The sequence below is a fragment of the Symphalangus syndactylus genome, chromosome 6 (assembly GCF_028878055.3).
Source record: "Symphalangus syndactylus isolate Jambi chromosome 6, NHGRI_mSymSyn1-v2.1_pri, whole genome shotgun sequence".
NCBI lineage: Eukaryota > Metazoa > Chordata > Mammalia > Primates > Hylobatidae > Symphalangus > Symphalangus syndactylus.
Window position 1 is genome coordinate 145,258,122 of NC_072428.2, and position 22,321 is coordinate 145,280,442.

At 44.2% G+C, this 22,321-nt stretch overlaps 1 protein-coding gene across 11 annotated transcripts in view; it reads left to right on the forward strand.

Annotated features, from left to right (window-relative positions):
* The window catches only part of RBM33 (RNA binding motif protein 33), a 140,000-nt gene that overhangs the window by 110,648 nt on the left and 7,031 nt on the right, over positions 1-22,321 (forward strand). For 4 of the 11 annotated variants that reach the window (XM_055269800.2, XM_055269802.2, XM_055269803.2 and 1 more), the window contains 2 exons: positions 11,702-11,911; positions 14,360-14,548. In XM_055269800.2, the coding sequence (XP_055125775.1) occupies positions 11,702-11,911; positions 14,360-14,548 (399 nt within the window). The remainder of the gene's footprint in view (positions 1-11,701; positions 11,912-14,359; positions 14,549-22,321) is intronic. The other 7 variants (XM_055269801.2, XM_063642375.1, XM_063642376.1 and 4 more) reach the window with 2 other exon arrangements.

Here is a 22,321-nt window from a genome sequence, read left to right on the forward strand (position 1 = left end):
TCACTTTCTGGTGCAAGAAGATGCTCAGGCTCACCTTGTTCCTTCTTTGCGTGGGCTCTGGAATCGGTCCTGCTTCTTGGAAGCTCCAGGTCCTCAGAGTGGAGATCTGGGAGCCAATTGTGCCCACTGCTTTGGCTGTCCTGTCTGGGCCCGCTCAGCACATTTTTTATTCTTCTACAGTGAGTTGCAAAGAAAGGAAAATGGCTCATACGGATACTGCTTTTATACTGTATTTTTTGAAATAGGTCATTGGTGGGAATTAGGAAGTAATTTTTGCTATTTTGATTTTATCTTTTGAATTATTGTAGTTGATAGTTCTAAGAATTAAACGTTACTATTTAGATATTTAAAGTGAGTCCCTTATCCTCTGTAAACCCAAACAAAAGATTGACAGTCATTATTTGCAAATTTTGTTGAGGTTCTAACCTAAGTATTGTTACATGGAAAGGCATGAGACGCAGCTGAGCACTGAGTTGAGAGCTGGGCAGAAACGTGCATGACATGCTTCTGAGGCCGCCCATCGCCCTGTGAGAACCACTGGTCTAAGAAGCCGTGGAAATTCCTCAGCACTTTGGTCGGGCTTAGAATTTGCTACTGTCACTCCTGCTCCTTCTCTGGATGTGCCATGTTTCATGCCTCTGGCCCACTTATTACTTTGGATCCAGCTCAAGTGGGTCGTCTTCTGGGACGCCTCCCTGGATGGCCGCTCCCACGCACACTGGTTCCTCCTTTCTTTGTTCCTCTTCTGCAGCCTGGTCTTCTCATCTGACCGTGTGTTTTCAGAGCCGGCTCCTGATGTTACTGCTACTTACGTGAGTGGGAGTTTGGTCTTTTTTTGTGTGTCCAGGATGTAAGGCAGTTTCAGGTACATTATAAATGTTTAAGATATTTAAATACTACGTTAAAAATGGCAACATGGCTTGCACTCTCTTACTGAAATAGCAAAGGAGGAGTTAGCAGTGTTCTACCCCTTTCCCAAGTACTTCTGATGATAAAAGTAGTAGTTTCTGTTGACATTTAGATGATACAAGTAAGCAAAATTTGGAAAAAGACAAAAAAAATGAATCGTTACTAATTCTTCTGGGCATTATTTCATGCAAAAATTTATTATTGCCTCCTGAAAGTCCTCCTCTATTCATTTGCAAAATGGGATATTTCACATCCTGTTTTGCTGCTGTTTGAATTGTGTTAAGTGGTAAATCTGCAGTGGTAACTTGTTTGTGGTGAAGACCCATGCAAAGGCAGAGCCTCCACCTTATGAGTGTCATTCAGGGAAACCCACGTTTTTAGCCTCTAAGGTCCCAGACAGGAGGATGCCGCTGTTCTGGTCACTTGATTTCTGGCAGAAGGTGACTTCCTAGGATGATCTCTGGCAGCGCCTGGGAGTGGATGAGTAGCAGAGCTAAGGAGGAGCTGAGAGGGGCCAGATAGAAGCGAGTCAGAAGTAAGGTTCCCAGTCTGAACCTGCCCATGAGAAGGGCAGAGCTGCAGGTGGATTTCCAACAGGACACTTCTGGGAAGACCAGGCAGGAAGGGAGACTGAGTGTAAATGGCTTTTGACACAGAGGTGGGGGCCACGAGGGATGCATATTCAGGTGCTTGGGGCTGGGGAGGAGCGTGGAGGCGCGGGGGGAGGCACCTTATGCCTGCCAAGTTGGCTGGGTGGAGTTTGACCTCATTTGTTTAAAGGTGCTAATGAGTGGTAAAATGGCCAACAGGCAAATAGCAGAAGAGTGGAAGAAAAATAGGGCCTATAGAATCCTGATTAATCACTTATTTGATAAGACGTACAGTCTAGCATCTTCCTTTTGGAGGAGAAACAGTTGTACATGAATACTTGTTTTTAAGAGCTTTGAAATGTCTTAGTGTGGGCAGAATTGATAATTTCCAAAGAGACTACTTTTTAAGCATTCTTAATCATGTGGCCTCTAAACATGGCAGGATAGACCATTGGTCATTAGAGGACATAAATCATTTTGAACATACAAGAATTTCCACACTCATTAATTTATGATTTTTTTAGGGGTATGATGTTAGGGAGTAAAATTAGCAGGTGAATCAGAAATAATTCACCTTCAGTTAGGAATCAGGATTAGCTCACCCGCCCCAGCCAGAAGGGGAATCTGCTTTCTTCAGTGTCTTAGGTAACTTCCCTCCCCTAACTTTCAGCAGCCTACCCACATAGGGTCCTGGTCACCTGTTCTGCAGAACTTGCTCAGTGCTACAGAGCAGATCCTTTGGGGCCACTCTTCCAGGGCAGGGTGGAAGGGCCACTTTTCAGAGCCTGGGGCTGCACCCCTGTGTGAGGGACTGTGTGGCTGGAAGAGCTAGACTTCACACCCTGCCTCATAAGCCACAGCATCTGGAGGTGCCTGGCTTACTTTAGTAATCCTTTTCTTTTTAGACTGGTAGATTTGTGCTGTCAAAATCGGAGAATCCTGGGGTATGAGATCCCCTCAGAGGCTCAGGGCTTTTGTTTGTTCCTTCAAAGGCCAGCTAATTTTGCTTTTGAATGATCTCCCCAGGCCTAACTGATGTCAGAAAGGTAGACTGTTAAGAGGGAGAGAAAGCACTTGAATAACTGTGCCATGTTCTCACCATACAGTACTAGAAAGTCAAATGCATGTGCTAAGAGAATCCTTTTCTTTCATGAAGCTTGGTGGTTAGGAGGTCTGTCCACCCTGGTCTCTCTAACCTTATGGATTTGGTTTTAATTCTGCCTGTGTAGACCCAGTTCCAGATAGGCAGTATTTCAGATGGAAGTGCTCCCCATGTTTTGCATGCTTCCTATTTCATGAGGATAATTTATCGCAGAGAAGGAAGAGAATATGAGCCTGTTTATTAATACTTTCTTTTACCCTCTCTTCTTTAATCCAGTAGTCTTCAGAGAAAACAATAGAGGAGCCCTAAATGTATTTATATTTTTAAACTTCGTATAGCATGCATATCATTTATTGTCCACATTTTGAGTGAGCTTTATAAAGATTACAGGGATAGGCCCAGCATTGTCGTAGTTAATAGAAACCTGTTCAGTGAGGTCTCTGGACTGTAAGATCAGCAACATTGGCGGTGACAGTGAAGTATGGCCTTATCGAAAGGAGAATTCATAAGAGGCTGCCCTGGGACACTACACCCCTGTCCTTCTGTGTGTCCTGACAATGTTATCTGTCCTCTCAGTACGGAGTATCAAATGTCTGTCATGAGTACAGAAATTAATTTAATGTCACCTGAAGACATGCAATTAATCTTTTAGAGGTTTTCATAATACCTTTACAGAAAGAGTTGCCAGTTTGGCGGATTTGGATTTTGGGGTTTAGAAGAAGATAAGGAAAATTAATTTTTCATCAGGGTTAATACAAGTTAGCAGGGCCACAAAGGCTGAGAAAAATGGTTGGGGAATTTGTCAAGTGTTGTCACTCTAGAATAATGCTGCTTAGCGTCTGATAGGTATAATCAAGAGTTGAGATTTCTATAGAGGGGGGTTAATCAATTTGCTCGCTAGTGAATGCAAGTCAGTGATAGCACTTCTTCATGGGGTTTAAGAATGAAAATAAGATTTGATCTGTCAAATTGCAGGAAGCCCTGACAATATCAATAGGTGTTTTTATCTATGCATTTAAACCATTTGTTATAAATAAATTTGTCCTGCTAATGTTGGGGGCTACAGACCTCTTTTTTTTGTAATGATTAAGCTGATAAAAAGTATTCCCTAAGCTTACTTAATTCAAATAGTGCCATATATATATATTGAATTAACTATATATATATATATATATATATATACTAGTCTAAAAAGCGATTTTTATAGCATTAAAAGATAATCATTTGTGGGAAAAAAATGTTTCTGGTTTGACCAGAGATGACAAAACTTCTTTTCTGTCTCATGTGCTTTGGAGGAAGTAGAAGATATTTAAAATGTTGCCTGAACCTAGTGTTGTTTAAAGAGTTAAAAAGCGAACACCACCCTGGAAAAATTCAGTTTCAAAGCAAACATACTTTTTATGAATAGAATGTAGTCTGTCACCCACATACAACACTTATATGTGGATGTTAAGATAGCCTTCTAAAATTCAATTTGAATCAACTTAGTTAAAATTTACTTAACTAAGTACTAGTAATTTTAGGATCTCTTTCAATGCTGTAATTATATGCATAACTGTAACCTTACAGAAGACTTATAAATGGGTAGATTTAATTTGGCTTGGTTCTTGTTCAAATCTTGTCTATGTGTGTGAGTATAGGTATAAAAATATGTAATACATTTGTTTCTCAGATGTAATCAGTTGAAGAATTTGTTCCTGGATATTTGTACTACAACACACTAAAATCAAAAGTCAAAATCAGGAAGTTGTTTTGGTATATGCAGTAAAAGGGAATCGAAAGCGTTGTTCCCACATTGATCTTGCCATGTAAATCGGGCCAAGTGTGAGTCTAGCGCGTTGCAGTTCACTCCTCTCGTGGTGCACTCTGCTTGCTGTTTGTTCTAAGAGATGACATGAAATGGAAGCTGGGATTGTGATGTTTAATCGAAGCATATTGGAAACCCAGGAGAGGCCGAATGTCACTGTGTGCTGCCCGTGAGTTGGAGTGAATGGTAAAACCTCAGGCGAAAGCACAAGTTGCAAAGTAGGCAGCAAAGTTTGGGCAGAAACGTCACCAGCAATTTCCAGATAGCCGGGTAGCTTGGTGGTGGGTAGCATCTACGGTATCCGGGTGGTATCAAAACCCATATTTTCCTTTCCCTAGCATGGCTGTTGTAATACCTGATTTTGTGGCTAAAATAGGACTTGTCAGTTTACAAGTAATGATTAGGACCACCAAGCTGTATTGGATGCCATTCAGAGTAATGCTTGCCTACTTCTTGACGGAGGTTGTAGTATCAACACAGTATGGGCTGAAGTGTACCTTGAAATTAACGTCTGTCCATTGGGAAAGGTGAAATGAAAATTTCCTCAAAAACAAAACCACTAATAAAGTAAAATTTGAATGTGATCCACAGAATCCAAAGGGACAAGTTGTTGAATCGAAGAGTCAATGGGAGAATTTGACCCGTGGGTAGAAGTTGTTCACCTGATCCAAACTACGCTCCTGGCCACAACCTAGGGATGTGTATGCTAGTTCACATTCTAGTGTGAACTGGAGTAAAACCCAGGAACTTGAAACTGTTCTGTAGAATTAGCTTTTCCTCATGCTAAGTCAAAAGGGAATAATTGTTCTTTTAATTAGAAAAAAAAAATTCATTTTTTTCTTTCAAAATGAAACAACCTTTTACTTATATTCAAACCTTCAGTGCTTAGCATGATCTTCAGAAAAACTCAGAAGCACAGCATTATAGTAGCCCTTCATTTAATTAAAGTGATTTCATTGTTGATCCTGTTTCAGCTCTCTCTGAAAATAGTTTCAAAATATGTTAGTGTAAACTCCTCCCCTGGTTTTGGAGCCGCAAAGATGTTCCAGCGCTTATTGTGTGACTGAAGTTTGTTTAATGGGCACAATGAGGACAATACTACTTACCTCTCAGGGAGGTGTATTAGGCAGTTCTTGCACTGCTATAAAGAAATATCTGAGACTGGATAATTTATAAAGAGAAGAGGTTTAATTGGCCCAGGGTTCTGCAGGCTTTACAGGAAGCATGGTGCCAGCATCTGCTTGGCTTCTAGGGAGGCCTCAGGAAGCTTCCAATCATGGTGGAATGCAGAGTGGGGAGCAGGCGCATTTCATGGCAAAAGCAGGAGCGTGGTGGTGTGGGGCGGAGGGCGGGGCATGCACCACCCACTGTGAATGGCCAGATCTTTTGTGAACTCAGAGCTTGCTTATCACCAAGGGGATGGCCTAAGCCATTCACCGTCATCCGCCCCATGATCCAAACACCTCCCACTAAGCCCCATCTCCAGCACTGGGGATACATTTCAACAGAAGATTTGGGGAGGGACAAAATACCAAAACTACATCAGGAGGACTGAAGGAAAACAATGTCTGTACAGACCCTAATACATTTCTTGTCCTATTGTAGACATTGAACAGATATGAGCTATGGATTATTTCACTGCCAGTACTAAGTGAATATATTGAATAATACCAAAACTCTTGATGATTAAGAATCCCAGGAGTGCCTTGAAAGTTTCCATTATAAAGTTTTATGATACCATTTGTTGCTATATAACAGGGTCCCCAACCTTACTGGCACCAGGGACTGGTTTCTTGGAAGACAGTTTTTCCGCGGACTGGGGTCGGCGGTGGGGAATGGTTTCAGGATGAAATTGTTGCACCTCAGATCATCAGACATTAGAGTCTTATAAGGAGCTGGCAACCTAGATCCCTCGCATGCGCAGTTCACAGTAGGATTCATGCTCTCATGAGGATCGAATGCCGCTGCTGATCTGACAGGAGGCGGAGCTTAGGCAGTAATGCTTGCCTGCCTGCTGCTCACCTCCTGCGGTGCATGCAGCCCAGTTCCTAACAGGCCACAGACTGGTAGTGAGGGTTGGGGACCCCTGCTGTATAAGGTACAAAAACTTGTCTTGGATATAAGCAGTTCCAGAGCTTACCCAGGCAGGGCTTCTTTCTGCTGAGCAGTTTTGTAGAAAGAGTCTTTCCTTGAAAGTTGGGTAGTTGGCATCACAAGACTCTGAAGCACCCCACTTTCTGTGTCTTGTGGTGTCTGCCTGCCCTGAGGACACTGTGGTGCATATACCTCCAGGAAGCAAGAGACCACCGAGAACCAGACCCACTGGGAAGAAAGACCAAGTAGCTGCATCCCAACCTGCCATGGGGACCGAAGAGTCTGTCAGTCAGGGCCCAAGAGCTTCCCAAGCAGGCAGGGGTGCAACGGCAGGCCCAGGGAGGCCCACCCGGCCCCACGGAATGAGCAGAGGTGGCACTAGGAGGTGAGGTCTCTGTCTGCAGGGACTGTCTCATCGCAGGCCTTATTCCTGTCTTTTCAGGCCATTTCTTAGAAAGTCATCAACGAGGTATGACACCATCACATCAGGACCCTTTCTTTATGTTACAAGATCTACATAAGGAAATTTTAGGTTTTTTGAAACAGATGAGGAAGGGAAAGGCTTTTTGTAATATCTGTATTTCTGAACTTCAAATAGAGATCAAGCCTACTTAAAAAATAAACTTTCCTTCAATGGAAAATAAAAGTTTACAACTTTATTTTTCAGAGTTCTTATCTGACATTAATATCACCAGACATAAATTTTCACCAGTCTCTTACCCAAAATAACAATGAAGAGAACTTTCTGTTATTTGGGGTATTTATTGACTCAATGTTTATGCTCTTTTTTTTTTTTTTGAGATGGAGTCTCGCTTTGTCGCCCAGGCTGGAGTGCAGTGGTGTGATCTTGGCTCACTGCAAGCTCCGCCTCCTGGGTTCACGCCATTCTCCTGCCTCAGCCTCCCGAGTAGCTGGGACTACAGGTGCCCGCCACCACGCCCGGCTAATTTTTTGTATTTTTAGTAGAGACGGGGTTTCACTGTGTTAGCCAGGATGGTCTCGATCTCCTGACCTCGTGATCCGCCCGCCTCGGCCTCCCAAAGCACAGTTAAAAATTATCAAATTACTACAGTGTTATGTGTATCACCCAAATACACATGCACATTGTATACCTTACAACACACGAATAACAACATCCTCCTTTTGGTGCCAGCTATTGTTAAACTTTCCTCTCTAGACCATCTTGTTTCTAGCTCTGGATTGCCAGGGAAACAGCGGCCAGAGCATTCGTCTCGCCGTCCGTCATGTTCTGTGAACATCGTTCCCTTTAGGCCAAAGGTACTGTCTCCTCTCTTTCTGCCACGTGACACTTCATGTTGCTGGGCTGAAAGTTGGCCTTTTATTATCTTAGTGACATGTAGTAAATATGTGTGTACTGATTGACAGTGGCTATAACCTAGTATTCTGATACTATAATCTCTTTTAGCACATTCAGAACTACTTAGCTTTAAAAAGTACAATCTAGTATTTACTGATCTATTCACTAAATATTTCAGTGCCTTCTATGTGCATGAGACATTGTGGTATGGTGAACAAAAGAGATTCACTGGGGTCTAAACCATTGGCTTCTCTCAAGCACTTACAAAATAGCAAATGTGGTTGGCATCCTTGGAGACCTAGTTGGTTAAGCTACCAGGGAGCTGATTTAGATTGCTTAAGTTCATACGATGGAAGTCCTTCTTAGAGAGCAAACCTTCCACAATCCATGCATTTTCCCACCTTAGTGGAAAGGGTAGAAGTTGGAGAATCACAGTCAGTAAGACTGTTGGGTTGCTGAGTTGTGTGGAGAACTGAGTGGTCTGATGTCCCCTCCACCTAACATGGGCCCTCATGGGCCCTGGAGTCTGGTGTGAAGTGTTCGTGCTTGTAAAGAGGAGGAATGTTTTCATTGGCAGTACAGCTGAACATGTGCATAGTGAATTTATGAATCTCACACTAAGATTGTACTGTCAGGCAACACCATTGCAATAGGATTTTGGATAAATTAATGGTCACTGGTTCTCATGAAAGATGAGGGTATGTGGTATATATTTTTAAATTTTAAAACTTTCTAGTATAGAAAATTTCAAGCATATATAAAACTAGAGAGAATTCACATAGCTTTTTAAGATACAGACTGAAAAATTGTGTACTCAGGATAGGCCCTCCCTGCCTGTGGTGGGATACCTGCTCACACATTGGGTAGGAAGACCTTGTGGAGAAGGTTTAAGAGGCACAAACTACCAGCCTGACTTTGGATTGTGCAAGCGGTCTGCCTTTTCACAGTGCCTCCATTTTCATGTGGGGGTTGGGGGTAGCCCCTGTAAGACAGGAGTGACTCCCAGTAAGATCAGCACATTTCAGGCGATGATAATTCACATGATAGAGTCATAGAGCGTTAGGTGGGGGAGAACCCATCTGGCTCAGTCACCCGCAGCCCTGGCTGGACAATAGCAGATGTACCCATGGTCCTTTTCCTCTGTGTAGTATGTTCCCTTGATTAACTGGGGGGTGTTAAACCAGCTCTGCACTTCTGGGATGAACCTTACCAGGTCATGAGGTGTGATCCCTTTTCCGTGTTGCTAGATTTAGTCTGCTAATATTCTGTTGGGGATTTTTTTTCATGTATGTTTATGAGGAATATTCTTTTGCAGTTGTCTTTTCTTTTGATGCCTTTGGCCTTGTATTAGGGTAATACCAGGCCCAGGAATGAATGGGGAAGTGCTTCTGCCTTTTCTGTTTTCTGAAAGAGATTGCGTAAGCTTGGTAGTCTTTCTTCCTTAAATATTTGGTAAAACTTACTGGTGAAGCTATTTGGGTCTTTGTTTTTCTTTGTGAATGGTTTTTAATTCATTGTCTTTACTTCTTAGAGTTCTATTTGTATTTTCTCTTTCGGCCAGTTTTGGTACTTGTGTCTCATGGAATTTGCACATTTCATGTAAATTGTCTAGTGTGTTGATGTAAAGTTGCTTGTAATGTCTTTTTAATTTCTTAGGGTCCATTGCGGTGATCCCTCTTTGTTGCCTTCTTTTGGTAATTTATCTTCTTTCCTCTTTTCTTGGTCAGTATCCTTAAAGGAGCATCAATTTTTTGCTGATCTCAAAATACCAACTTTTGGTTTCACAGATTTTCTTTTTTCTTTTTACCATGCCATTGCTTTTCACTGTCATCTTTTATCATTTTCCTTCCTTCTACTTGGGTTTGATTTCCTTTTTTGAGGAAGGGGGACTAGCTTCTTGAGGTAGAAACTCAAATTACTGATTTTAGATGTTTTTCCTTTTTGATGTGATTGCTTAAGTTGCACCCCCTGAATTTTGATGTGTTGTGTTTTTGTTTTCATTCTGTTTAAATATTTTTTTGTTCAGTGTTTGTATTATTTTTATTTCTCAGCCTAGCTTCCTAGGGGTTGACTCTACTGCTGCGTAGCTTAGTGGCCAGGCAGCGCAGCTTAGTGGCCAGGCAGCGCCTGGGACGAGCTTGTGCTCAGGTCTCTGGACCCTGCACGGCCCCCCGTGGCCAGTTATCTGTGTGTGGGTTGGGGCTTCCCACGCAGCCATGTGGGGAGAGCCCATCTAGGCCTTCTCTAGCACTTTCTGTTCTGGAATTTCCTCATTAGGTTTCTCAGATTTCTAGCTGGTGTGCTGCTTGTTCCACACTGAACCATGACCCTCTGGCCTACAGACCCATGGGCTTCCCTGCACCTTTCCCTCCGAGGGTGCTCCTTGTATGGCCAGTGCTGCTGGGGGACTTCAGGCCTTACTGAGTTTCGGCCCTGTGCTCATGGAGCTGCCACACACTGCACTGTCCTCACAGCTCAGGAATAAATGCTTCTCCATTTGTTTCATTTTCTTTGATTTCCAGAGTCCTCAAATGTTGTTTTGGGAAATTTTGTCCAGCTTGTACTTGTTTTGGAGAGAGAAGATTTGCAGACTTTTTCATGCCACCTGTTCCTGTGTGACATTTTTCATCTCATCTTTTCTTGAGTCCCTGTTACTTTGTACAGTCTTAGCAGAAATCTTAGCTACATGCATCTTGCCCCAATCCGTGTTCCTTCTTTTTGCAGAGCCCTTTGTTCCGTTTGGTCTCCACAAGGTACGTTTGGTAGGAAGAGCGGGACAAGGCTATGTGGGCTGCTTCTGAGCTGGTTGACCAGGTTGCCCCTGGAGACACTGGCACAGCTAAGCACCCCGTGGGGGGCGTTTACTATCCCATGACTGACACTCCCTCCCTGTCGATGTTGAGAGTGGGCCTGGTGCTAATAAAAGCCTCCATCTTCCTTTTCAAGTCCAAGCATCCATCCTGACATAATTCATCAGGGTGGTGTCTGCTGTCCTTGCGGTTCTTTCCCAGCCTCCAGCTGTTCTTTGGGAGAAACACTACTCAGTACTGAAAGCAGCTGATAGGCACCACCCTAAGACATTTTTATGCTGCCTGGATGTATGAACAACATCGGTGGCGCAGTTCCAAGGTGTACTTGCCTCCTGATCGATGAACAGACTGTTAATAAAACACAAAAGTTAAGATTCCTGGTATTTCTAAGGTGCTTCGTAGAGTAAGTGCGCTTCTTGGAAATCCACATACTCTGTAGTTGCTAATGGCACTTTTAACTCTTGGCAGAAGGAAGGGAAGTTTCTAGCCAGTGTTTCGCGATGCTCTTCGGCGCTTCAGAGCGCTGTATTGGAGAGGTCAGAGTATTTGAAGTTCCTGTATCCAGAGGGGGTGCAAGGCGCCATGATGGGTTTGGAAGACTTACAGTCGCAACCAGCAGGAGTTGGGCTCGTTGCCTTCTTAGGGTAGGTTGGAATGGGAGTTAAGAGTTTAAAACCACTGCTCATGCAAACTGTACATTTTAACAAGAATGCTCTTGAAAGTGAATAATGCATGCTGAAAGTGAAAATGCGTGTTGCATATGAAGTATTTTGAAGATAACCAGTATTTCACGGAATTCAACAGCATTTATTTTAATCGCAGACCTGTTATATGAATACAGTAATTAAAGGGCATCTTAGTGTTTGAAATTTCAAACATACTGTTAGAACCTGACCACTCTCCAATGAGAAATGTCCTTACTGGCTCTAGTGAAATGACAAGTTTCGAGTCACACTTGTTTGAAATGGTTTTGCTTTGTGGGTGAACACTGGCTGAGGTGGGCTTCCTAATGCTGGGCAGGAGCGTTTGGTGGAGCAGACACTGAACAACGTGCTGCCTTCTTGGTTTCAGCAGGGAGGAGAGAGCGATGGCTTTTTTCACCCAGAAGGCCAGCCCCAGCGGCTTCCCCAGCCTCCAGAAGTGGGACCACAGCCTGCCCGCAAGGTGACGCTGACCAGGGGGGGCCTCCAGCAGCCCCCACATCTGCCAGTGGGGCCCCACGCACACTCGCCTGTCCCTCCAGGGATCAAAAGCATCCAAGGAATTCACCCGGCGAAGAAGGTACTGCTTGTTGCCTTGTGCACAGCCCTGGAAACGCGAAGGCCGGTGTGAGGCAGTGTTCAGACGCACTCTGATTTGTAGCGCATGGCACACAGTAGTACTCACATTCATAAGTGAACCATCATTTCCTTTGTTCTGGCTTTGAAAACACATTAACATTTTCACCAAAGCCTTTTCCTCTCCTGACTTATTTCACAGAACAAACCCAGAAGAGCACCCACAGCCAGCCAGGAGTGCGATTGCTTCCCGCCGCTCTGAACTGTCTACCCAGCAGCATCTGCTGTGCTCTCGGGACAGTGCCTGCTGCTGCGTGTCAGCATGCTTTCCTTCCTCTGTTCACTGACTCGCCAGAAATTTTACAAATGCAAAATCAAGTGCATGCTCATGGCCCCAGTTCAGACAGGGCAAACTGAGGTCTTTGGAGATGACGTAACTCGCTCTAGGCCACAGTTCCCAGCTCCTTAATCCTTCCCTTAACCCTGGGGATTGGAAGGAGCTTCTCTGAGCTCAGGCTGTCAGGCAGGAAGCAAGGGTGCTCACCATCCCCCTTTCTGTTGGAGTGACCGTCTGTGTGCTAGGAGCACATCCTGTCATATTGTACACAAGTGACAGAGTGCCCTTCCCCTCAGCTTCTAGTGAGGCATCTTTCTGGCTCCCTAAAGTCTTGAGAGTGAAGTGCCCTCTTGGTGCAGAAGCCAGTAGCACCTGTTGGGTGGAGCTATGCAGAGGGAGACCTGGGCGCAGCCCTGCTTTGCGCTCTGGAGGATGGCAGTTCTGCCCGCTCATCCTCCCTCGTCATCTCGTCACTTTAGAAGTAGTGTTACTATTAAGACTATTCTGGCTCCTTTTGAAGTATTTAAGTTACTTTGTCTTATCTCATAAACACTGCATGATATGAGAGCAAACAAAATTCCATTTTGTACTAGAAAACAGATGTATAGACAGATTCAGTGATAATGCCAGTGTTAAAGTGATGGATTCTTTAAAGATTGCTGCGGTCTGAATTTTCTTCCTTTAGGTGCCATCCCTGAATATATGATGAGAAAGGTCTTAGAAACACACCCTGCATACACGCACACACACAGCACACTTGAGTTTCTTCAACTTAAACGTAAACGCTCCTGTGAATGAGGATCATGATGTTTCCTTTTTTATTTAAGCAATTCTCAGCATCTTATAAGAAGATGCATTTAAAAAAAACCTGGTGCTTGGTGCATGTAAGTAGGCATTTGTTAGAGATATTATTGTTAATATCATAACTTACTCTAGTTAGAACAGAAGACTGGTCAGTTACTACTGATTTCCAGCCAGGGTAACTGTAACTTGCAACTTTTCATGTGCATTTTCCAGTGTGGTTTCTCTTGAAATAACGCCTTGCAACTGTTTTAAAACTTACTTCACAGACATAGTTTTGCTGCCTTCTTCAGAGTACTAAGAAATGTGGAGGTTTTCTCTTCGTTTCGTCTTGTGTGTGTGCACACTCATGTCCTGAGGTTCTATTCCAGTTTCCGCCTAACTTTCTGCCTTTTTCTGTGATGGACTGGGAGGCCACTTTTGCATTCTGCCCAGACTCCCCGACAGAATTCGGGTAGACCATCTGGAAACCCAGTGCCGTCCATCTCCACCCTGCCTTCTGCGCTTCACCGCTGTCCTAGGCTACATTGGGCACATATGTTCTCTCTGACTTTCTAATCTGGAGAAAGTGTGGGAAAGTTCAGCAGTTTCCTCTTTTTTTAAAAGTTCCTTGAGCAGTAGTTTTGAACCCTAGGCAGCTTTTAAAAATGATAATGCTTGGGCCCGTCTTAGACCAGCAGACTCATACTTGGGGGTGCCTGGGTCCTCAGTCACAATTGTGTTTTGTTTCTTTTGAAAAGCCTGCAGACGATGGAAATGTGCAGCCACGGCTGAATTTCTGGTTGCAGAATCTGCCTGGGAGGGTTACAGGGTAGCAAATGTAGTCTCTGCCAGCGGAGTCAGGTACATGATGCTGTGGCTTGTTGTGACTGTAAGGTGGACTTAGCACTGTGCACAACAGGTCCTGCTTAAACCAGCCTATACTGCGCTAGGAGAAATGGGGGCTCTGGAACTCTCAGGACTGGATCCAAATTCTTAACTGTCATTTGCAGCAAGTTTCTCAGCCCCGATGGGTGCCTGATCTACACAGAATGATGATGACACAGTACCCACCGAGCACAAGTGTGTGGCCCCTGGAGAGGTGCAGGCTTCGTCAGCTCCTCCTCTTCCTCTGCCTACACTTAAACTTGCTGGATATGGTTGTCTCATTAGTTATTAAAACATTCTCTGATAGTGGATAGAAAACTACAGAAAATCCTGTAGCTCATGGTATATTTTAATGGATTCTAAGTTATTTGTTCACTTTTATGTCTTAGTTACTATGGAAGAAGCTCAGGCTTGAAACTCTGAATGTATTTCCTTTGTTGTCACCAGGCCATCATGCACGGACGAGGCAGAGGAGTGGCCGGTCCCATGGGCCGGGGGCGCCTGATGCCAAACAAGCAGAACCTGCGGGTGGTGGAGTGCAAGCCCCAGCCCTGCGTGGTGTCTGTGGAGGGGCTGTCCTCGTCCACCACGGATGCCCAGCTGAAGAGCCTGCTGATGTCAGTGGGACCCATTCAGGTAGCCGCCTGGGGGTGGCATCTGTGCCATGGGTGGTTGTGTCCTAAGACAAAGTCATTTCTTGACGTAAAACACAGTGCCCATTGTTTTGGCTACTTCATATTAAAATAATACTTGGGAAATAAGACAAATAACCTGTTGTGCATACTTAATAACAGAACATTTGCCTCAAATGTTTATTTTGAAATTTTCAGATTCTTAGTTATAAATCTTAAAAAATAAATACTCCAACTGAACAGATTATCCTTTGAGATCCTCATATTGTCATAGAAGGTTCACATTTGCACACATACATACAGAATTTTTTGTTCTATCAAATGACTTGTTTTATTTGTAATAACATTACATTTTAAAGTATTTAGCCTTCTTTTCCTTGCTTTCCAGAAATAGTTTCATGTGCTAAATAACTGTGACTTGGTTTAGATTTTACAAATATGACAGTATCTTGGACTGTATCTTCGTCTCTTAATTTAAAGCTGGCTAACTCTAATGCTGAAACATGCCTGCTGAGCTGGCTGCAAATGAGATGCATGAAAAGGAACACAGTTCCAGGTCCATTGGAAACAGGTTTTCCATGGAAACTCCTGGTCTCTGTAGGCCCAGAGCCCTGTAGCCGACCCAGCGAAGAAGCCACCTGCTTGTTCAGTCCAATTTCTGGCCTCCCTGTCAGGTGCCACCTGTGGTGCCCATTGTTGCCATTGCCATGCACCCTGCATCCCGTGGCGGAATCTGGTGTGTCTGAGGGCAGAGCACTTTGGAAATAAGACATTTTTGGATGCACAGAGTACATGTCAGAGTTCTGAGGAGTGCAAAGTGCTTTCTTTCAAGAATCTCTTACAGCCTCTAGCTTCATGGGTGAATTTGGAAACATGTTAACACTAGGGTTGATACAAGTAATTAATGTACATGTTTTAGATCTCCATCTGCTGTTGACAGTTCCTAAAAATGAATAGATGAAAACCCTTCCAGAAACATACATGTTACTTGGGTTTAATTGCTGCCATCTTCATTATTGGCTTCCTGGGGAGATAGGTTTCATTTTTATTGGTGTGTAGTAATGGAAAGTTAACCCAAAGCCTTGGCTTCTGTTTGTGATAGAGCGGGCTCCCTAGTGGTGCAGTTAGGAATACTTTATCAGCTATTAGAAGTGTACAGTTTATGTTTAAGGATATTTCAAAACAATTGATCATAATCTGGATTAATTTGCAGGAACACAGTAGACACTAGAGCATTTTAGATGGTTTAAAATGTGGTTATCCTAATCTGAGATTCTCAAAATAAATGGCGATGGAGAATTCTGGTCCAGTAACTGTGTAGCAGTGAGTCCAGGTGAAAAAACCCTGAGCCTAGTCTGTTGGGAGCCACAGACGGGTGCACTTGGCGAGGCCTCACGTGTGTGGCCCAGTGTCCTGCCGGTCCTCCTGTCTTTGGGGTGATCTGCACTTCCCTGTGGGTGGAAGGGTTGCACTGTTGTTTTCATATGTCACCTGCTACTTTTGTGAACTTTGCTTCATCATGTGTAGCCTTGATCATTTTCTTGAATATTTTTGAGTGTGATCGAGTTGTCAAGATCCATACCTGAACAGCAAGTACTGTTTGCTTCTCACAGCATTGAGTGAGGCTCAGAGCCTACATTGTGAGAAGATGCTTGGAGTCATTGCCAAACCAGCTAACTTCTGTCTTGTCTTTTAAATTGAATTTTGCGTTTTGTACTGTGGGTTTGTATAGACCTCTTATATGGTCTCTTTTTTCTTCCGTTTGCTTCCATTTCCTTTGAGTGCTGGGATTACAGGCGTGAGCCACAAATATTTTTTATCCTAAATGTTTTGGAATAGTGTCGAGTCTCTGTCTCTTTGGGATATGGCACCACCTAGTGTTCACTGGTGTAATGCCAGGTGGTGTCTACACCAGGAGGACCTGTATTCATTCCTTTGGGACTTTTAATTGTAGAAAATTCTAGTAACTGCACGTTATTTTTTGTTTTTGTTTTTGGAGATGGAGTCTCCCTCTGTTGCCCAGGCTGGATTGCAGTGGTGCGATCTGGGCTCACCGCAACCATCGCCTCCCGGGTTCAAGTGATTCTCCTGCCTCAGCCTCCCGAGTAGCTGGGACTACAGACGCATGCCACCACGCCTGGCTAATTTTTTGTATTTTTAGTAGAGACGAGGTTTCACTGAACATGTTAGCCAGGATGGTCTTGATCTCCTGACCTCGTGATCCGCCCAAAGTGCTGGGATTACAGGCGTGAGCCACCGCACCCGGCTGTAACTGCATGTTAACTATACTTTTTAAACCCATGGAATTTGAGAACTTTTCTCAGTATACCAGTGATGTGGTAGCCAGTTTTGTTCTCAGATTAGTGTTTTACTTCCTTAAACTACATTAATAAGCCTCTCCAGAAAGTCCATTTCAAAGACATTTATCTATAGACTCAAAGAGTGAGGAAGAATGAGAAGATTTCGTAGAAATGTCATAACCGGAAGATGGTCTTCCAAAAAGTTTCGAACTGTACCCATGTTTCAGAAATTGTAACTTGACAAGAACTTGATTCCTCGAAGACTATTTTTTTTTTTTCTGTCTACTCATAAACCACATATGAACTCTTTCGTTCTTCCTGGGTGTCATCTGGAAGGAAGTGAAAGAAGCAAGAAACCATCATCTGTGTTTCTTGCAGGAAAGCACATTAAAGCAGTGGGAAGAAGGGGAGTGGGCGCACAGCCTCCCTGGCTGGGCCGCAGTGACTGACTTCTCCCGAGTCAGCTGTGCTCCCAAGGCCGGGGGGGCTGCCGTCCCCCAGAGGCTGCTGAGGAGAGCCCTCGGAGATGCAGCGCAGGATGCTCTCCCTGACACTGCTGATTTGGGGGTAGGCATAGAAACGTAGAAAGCACCGCTCAGAGAAGAATCTGCCCTTTGCAGAGCGGATCTCAGCCCACCATGGAGGCCCTGTGAACTCGGTGGAAGGTGGGATCATCTCGGCGTCTGACTGACCGATTCTGCTTCTGCTTCTAAGATAAAGTGGATCGCCGAGAAGACAGCCCCTTTATGTCTGGTTCTGACTGCAGGAAGGCCTGGTTGGTGAAGTAGAAAATCTTGGAATCTTGAGTAAGCAGCTGAGTGGTTTTGAAGTTTGGACAATTGAGAAAGAAAACACTAAGCAGTGTCAGACATGGATTCCAGAAAAGCCCACATCACAGGCGTAAAGAACAGATGTGTGTGGGCACAGGATGGGAAGCCACAACGGAAAAGCTGGTTAACTGGAGGCTCTCCCACAGGGTTCTGAGAACACGGTTGTTAATCATTCCAAAAGGAGGAGGAAGATTGAAGAGACCTGTGTGAGAACACAGAGCTTGTCTGTGCTTTAGAGGAGAAGCATGTGTAAGACAGGGAAGACGGGACAACCAGGAATGAAAAGGGAAAAGGAGAGATGAGGAGACGTTTTAAAATTATACCAGAGCAAAAGGAGCAGCGTGCCCGTAGTGATCACATGGATGTGCAGGAGAGCCCAAACATTGAAATTCAGGGGAAGTACCAGAATTGGTGTCCAGGAAGACCCAGCATGTTACGATAACAGACGGAAACATGAAATGGGGCAGAAAACTCAGTGTGGGCTGGAGTTGCCCAGAGCACTGTTGTGAACCTTTCTTTACCGCTCAGCCCACCACTGGAATCGTGTGCAGGCTTCAGGCGCTCTATTTCCAACAGGAGGTTGGTCGCACAATGACCTGTGTGTAGAGGGGAGCCCCACGGGCCAGTCCTGCACACCGTTCCATACAGAAATGCTTAGCAGGCTCACTGAGGCTCTGCAGGGACTCGGCCCTTCCTGCCAGGGAGTGCCTCCCCACCCCCTCTAGTGTCGTACTGTGTTCTAGGGTGGCGCTCAAGAATTTACATCTCTCACGATTTATAAATTAGGCTTATTTTAAGCAGTTTGACTTGTGTTTAAAAGCAGCTGATATCTTTTTTTTTTTTTTTTTCCTTTAAGTGATTCCTTAAGGTGCTAGAATTGTTGGCCAGAGGGAGAAACAGAGCTTGGTGTTTAGGATTGCAGAATCCATTGTAATCCTGTAACATTTTAGTTATCTTTATACATGCAGGCACACACACAACCACAGCCATGCACAGACATGTATACACATGCACAGACTCTTCCTCAGAAGAGGAAGAACTTTTCATGGGGAAAAGAGGCTAGGGTTCTGAACAACATGGAAGCTTTTTGCTGCCAGGTGGCGTGGTTGTTGATTCAATCTTATGGTTCTGGATGGGATTGCTGGGTACAGATGTGGGAAGCTGCCAGCTGAAGTGTATTCTTTTAACTTGCATTTGCTACTTATTTATAGTAGCCCAGTGAGATTTCCTCAGAAGTTGTCTGAAGATGTCTCTGAAAATGAAAAGCCAGTCAGGGTGAGAGCTGGTGTGCCAGCCTTTCCCCTCTCCCCGCCAGTATGTTATGTGGGGCTGGGGGTGAAGAAGGAGGTCCTTACATAGGTCAGTATGTAGACTGGAGACAAATTCTAACTTTTGGTTTGTTGTGGGTGAAGAAAAGTTTTAACTCTATGATAGCGTGTTGCTGAGTTGTGTAGATGTGTATATTTTCACAGTGGAAGCTGGCGACCATGTGTTTAAGCTTTCACTGGAAAGTTTCTTTTCTTCTGCTCCTGATAAATCACGAATACTTGTCATTTTGGTAGGTCAGAAATGGTTGAATATTGGCAATTTCTACAATTTAATTTTGTATCTAGAAAACAGGGTTTATTTCTGAAAGAAGGTACAAAAATGTAAGTAGAGAGGCTAGACAGGAAGCAAATGTTAGGGCAGCAGACTTGTTCATTATGTTGAGTGTCTGAAAACCATGTCATTCCTCTGATTGAAGAATCTCACTGGAAGTTAATGCTTTCTTCACGGATAGCTCCTCAATCAAATCGAGGTTTTTAAGCTACATGGATTACAAGTAAAACCCGATACCAAATGTTGTACGATTGGCAGCCTGATGCCCTCATTTCACATTGTGAAATTGCCCAAAGGAAATAAAGTCACCACATATATCTAGAAATGTTATTTCCCAAAAGAACTGTTGATATTTTCTTTTTTATTTTTTTTTAATTTTTTTTTTGGAGACAGAGTCTCACTCTATCACCCAGGCTGGAGTGCAGTGGTGTGATCCTGTGATCATGATTCACTGCAACCTCCACCTCCTGGGCTCAAAGGATCCTTCTGCCTCAGCCTCCTGAGTACCTAGGACTAGAGGTGCACACCACTGCACCTGGCTAATTTTTGAATTTTTTTGTGGAGACAGGCTCTCGCTTGAGTATAGTACTTCCAAAATCCAGATTCTATCTGTGAATTGCAGAATGTTGTTCATTGTTTTACGATATATGAAATTAATTTTCCTTATCCATTCCTAATGAAGGAATTTTTATATTTTTAGACAAGGTAAGTTTAGAGAAGGTCCGTTATTATAGTTCTCACAGTAAGCTCTGCTACCGTATTGGCAGCTGTTGTGTGAAACTGTTTCAGTCACTTTGGGCATTGTTTAAACCCCCCAGGATCCTGGAGCACTGAGCATGCTAACGCAGTGGCCAGAAGAACGGAGAGAACCCCGGAGGCACGGCTGCTGCAGCTCTAACCTAGGTTAGGGTTAGGGTTAGGCTGGGATGGACAAGTGACACTCACTCCACACAGCCCCTTACCTGGGAACAGAACAGATAGCATTTTCTCTTTGGAAGTTGCTCTATTGTTTCAGTGACTGAATATCATTCACAGGCTAATACACAAAAGGGGTGCGTGCTGAAATATGAGTCTGGCAGATTGGGAGAGAAAACAGGTCTCTGTCAAGAAATACAGGCGGAATTTCAAAGTCCAGAAAGCCATATTGCAAGCCATATTGCTGAGAATGTATCCAGGAGACCACGTTGTGGGGCTTTACTTTTCCTGTTAATGAGAAGTGAAACTATCAAGAAATTTCTTTTGTATTCATTTTTTATTTCAGAAAGAAGGGAGAAAGTCTGATATTTTACTGAACTTGTTTCAGAAAAAAACCAATTCCGTTACTGCCTCACAGGCTGCCTCATTGCTGGCCTGTCTCAGTGATGTCCCCAGACCAGGGCCGATGCTTCTGGGGTAGCCTGTTTGCAGGCCTTCTTGATGCCCTTGAATTTGGAGACTTGAACCTTTGTATTTCTGTGTAAACGCTGTTGTAGAAGCACTGGAAGACACCTTTTTCGGGAGTGTTTGAGTATTCTTTTAGAGCTCTGCTAGTCTTGTTTACTGATAGACATTCTATAGTTATTAAAATGGAGAGCAGTTATTTCATATACAGTGTAACTTTTTAAAACACTTTCCAAGTCACTGATGTTTTTTAGCTGTTTGCTTCCATTGTAGCTCTTTGACATGCTTTAAAATGAAATGGCCACATGTGCCTCAGTATTTTCAAGGGATCATGTGCTGGGCTGGTAGTTGGTTATTTTCTCTAGCTATTCTGTTTCACTGAACAGAAACTCAGACACAGCAAATAGTTTCTGGCCACCAAAAGTGCCTGCTGAATGCAGTCCTTCAGGACAGTGTTTGCTGGTGCCCATGCCAGGAGCTGCCCAGGGACACCTGTTCTTAGAAGAATCGGGCACCAGGCGCGGTGGCTCATGCCTGTAATCCCAGCACTTTGGGAGGCCAAGGCAGAGGCGGATCATGAGGTCAGAAGTTTTGAGACCAGCCTGGCCAACATGGTGAAACCTAGTCTCTACTAAAAATACAAAAAATTAGCTACTAAAAATACAAAAAATTAGCTACTAAAAATACAAAAAATTAGCTAGGCGTGGTGGCGGGTGCCTGTAATCCCAGCTACTCGGGAGGCTGAGGTAGGAGAATCGCTTGAACCCAGGAGGTGGAGGTTGCAGTGAGCCGAGATCGTCACTGCACACCAGCCTGGGCAACAGTGCGAGACTCCGTCTCAAAAAACAAGAAGAGTCAGGGGCTCCTGTGTGTGCTCCAGACAGCAGGCACTAAGTTGACTGTGTCTTGAAGTAATTGAGAAGAACCAGACTCTGGAGCTCTGAGTTGCTTGAGAGTTCACAGAGCGCCACCGAACAGATCCGCAGATCGCTGTGCTCTCCTCCTGCCTACCCCTCCCAGCCCTAGATCCTAAAGGCTTAAGAAAGCAGAAAGCAGCTCCCCCTCTTCCTCAGGCAGCAGATTTGAGGACTCGATTTGAGTTTCGCTTTGCAAACACTTCCTTTGTAAATCTTTACTGGATTCATCATTTCTTTCGGCCAATCTTCACAAATTCATTTCTTTTTCACTGGCATTGTTTTAGGCCAGTGGGTGGCGACTTCATTTCAGATACCACCGTTTAAGACTGCTGTTCTTAAAGTACAAAATGTGACCACGTTATGCTGATGGCTGCCCCAGGCACCACTGCCCTCACCGTGGCCCAGCCAGATGCACAGAGATGGTAGACTAGGGGCCATTGCCTACTGTGGGCTGTGGGGCCCCCATACTAAACAGTTTCCTCTGGTGTGATGAGTCCTGTTCTTAAAAAATTCATGGGGGCCGCTATGAAAAATCACCTGATGAGGCGTGAGAAGAGGAGATGTCTCTATCCAAGGGTACCTGCTACCAGGTCTCCTAGAGCAGGTTGGGGCAGCTGATGGGGCCAGATGATGGGAGGTCTCAACACTAGGATTGGAGGGTGTAACTGTTGCTGTTGGCAATGATTTAGTAAAGCACTGTTTTGGAATAGATTATCTAGATAAGTAAGAAAAATTGCCAGGGAGATAGAAA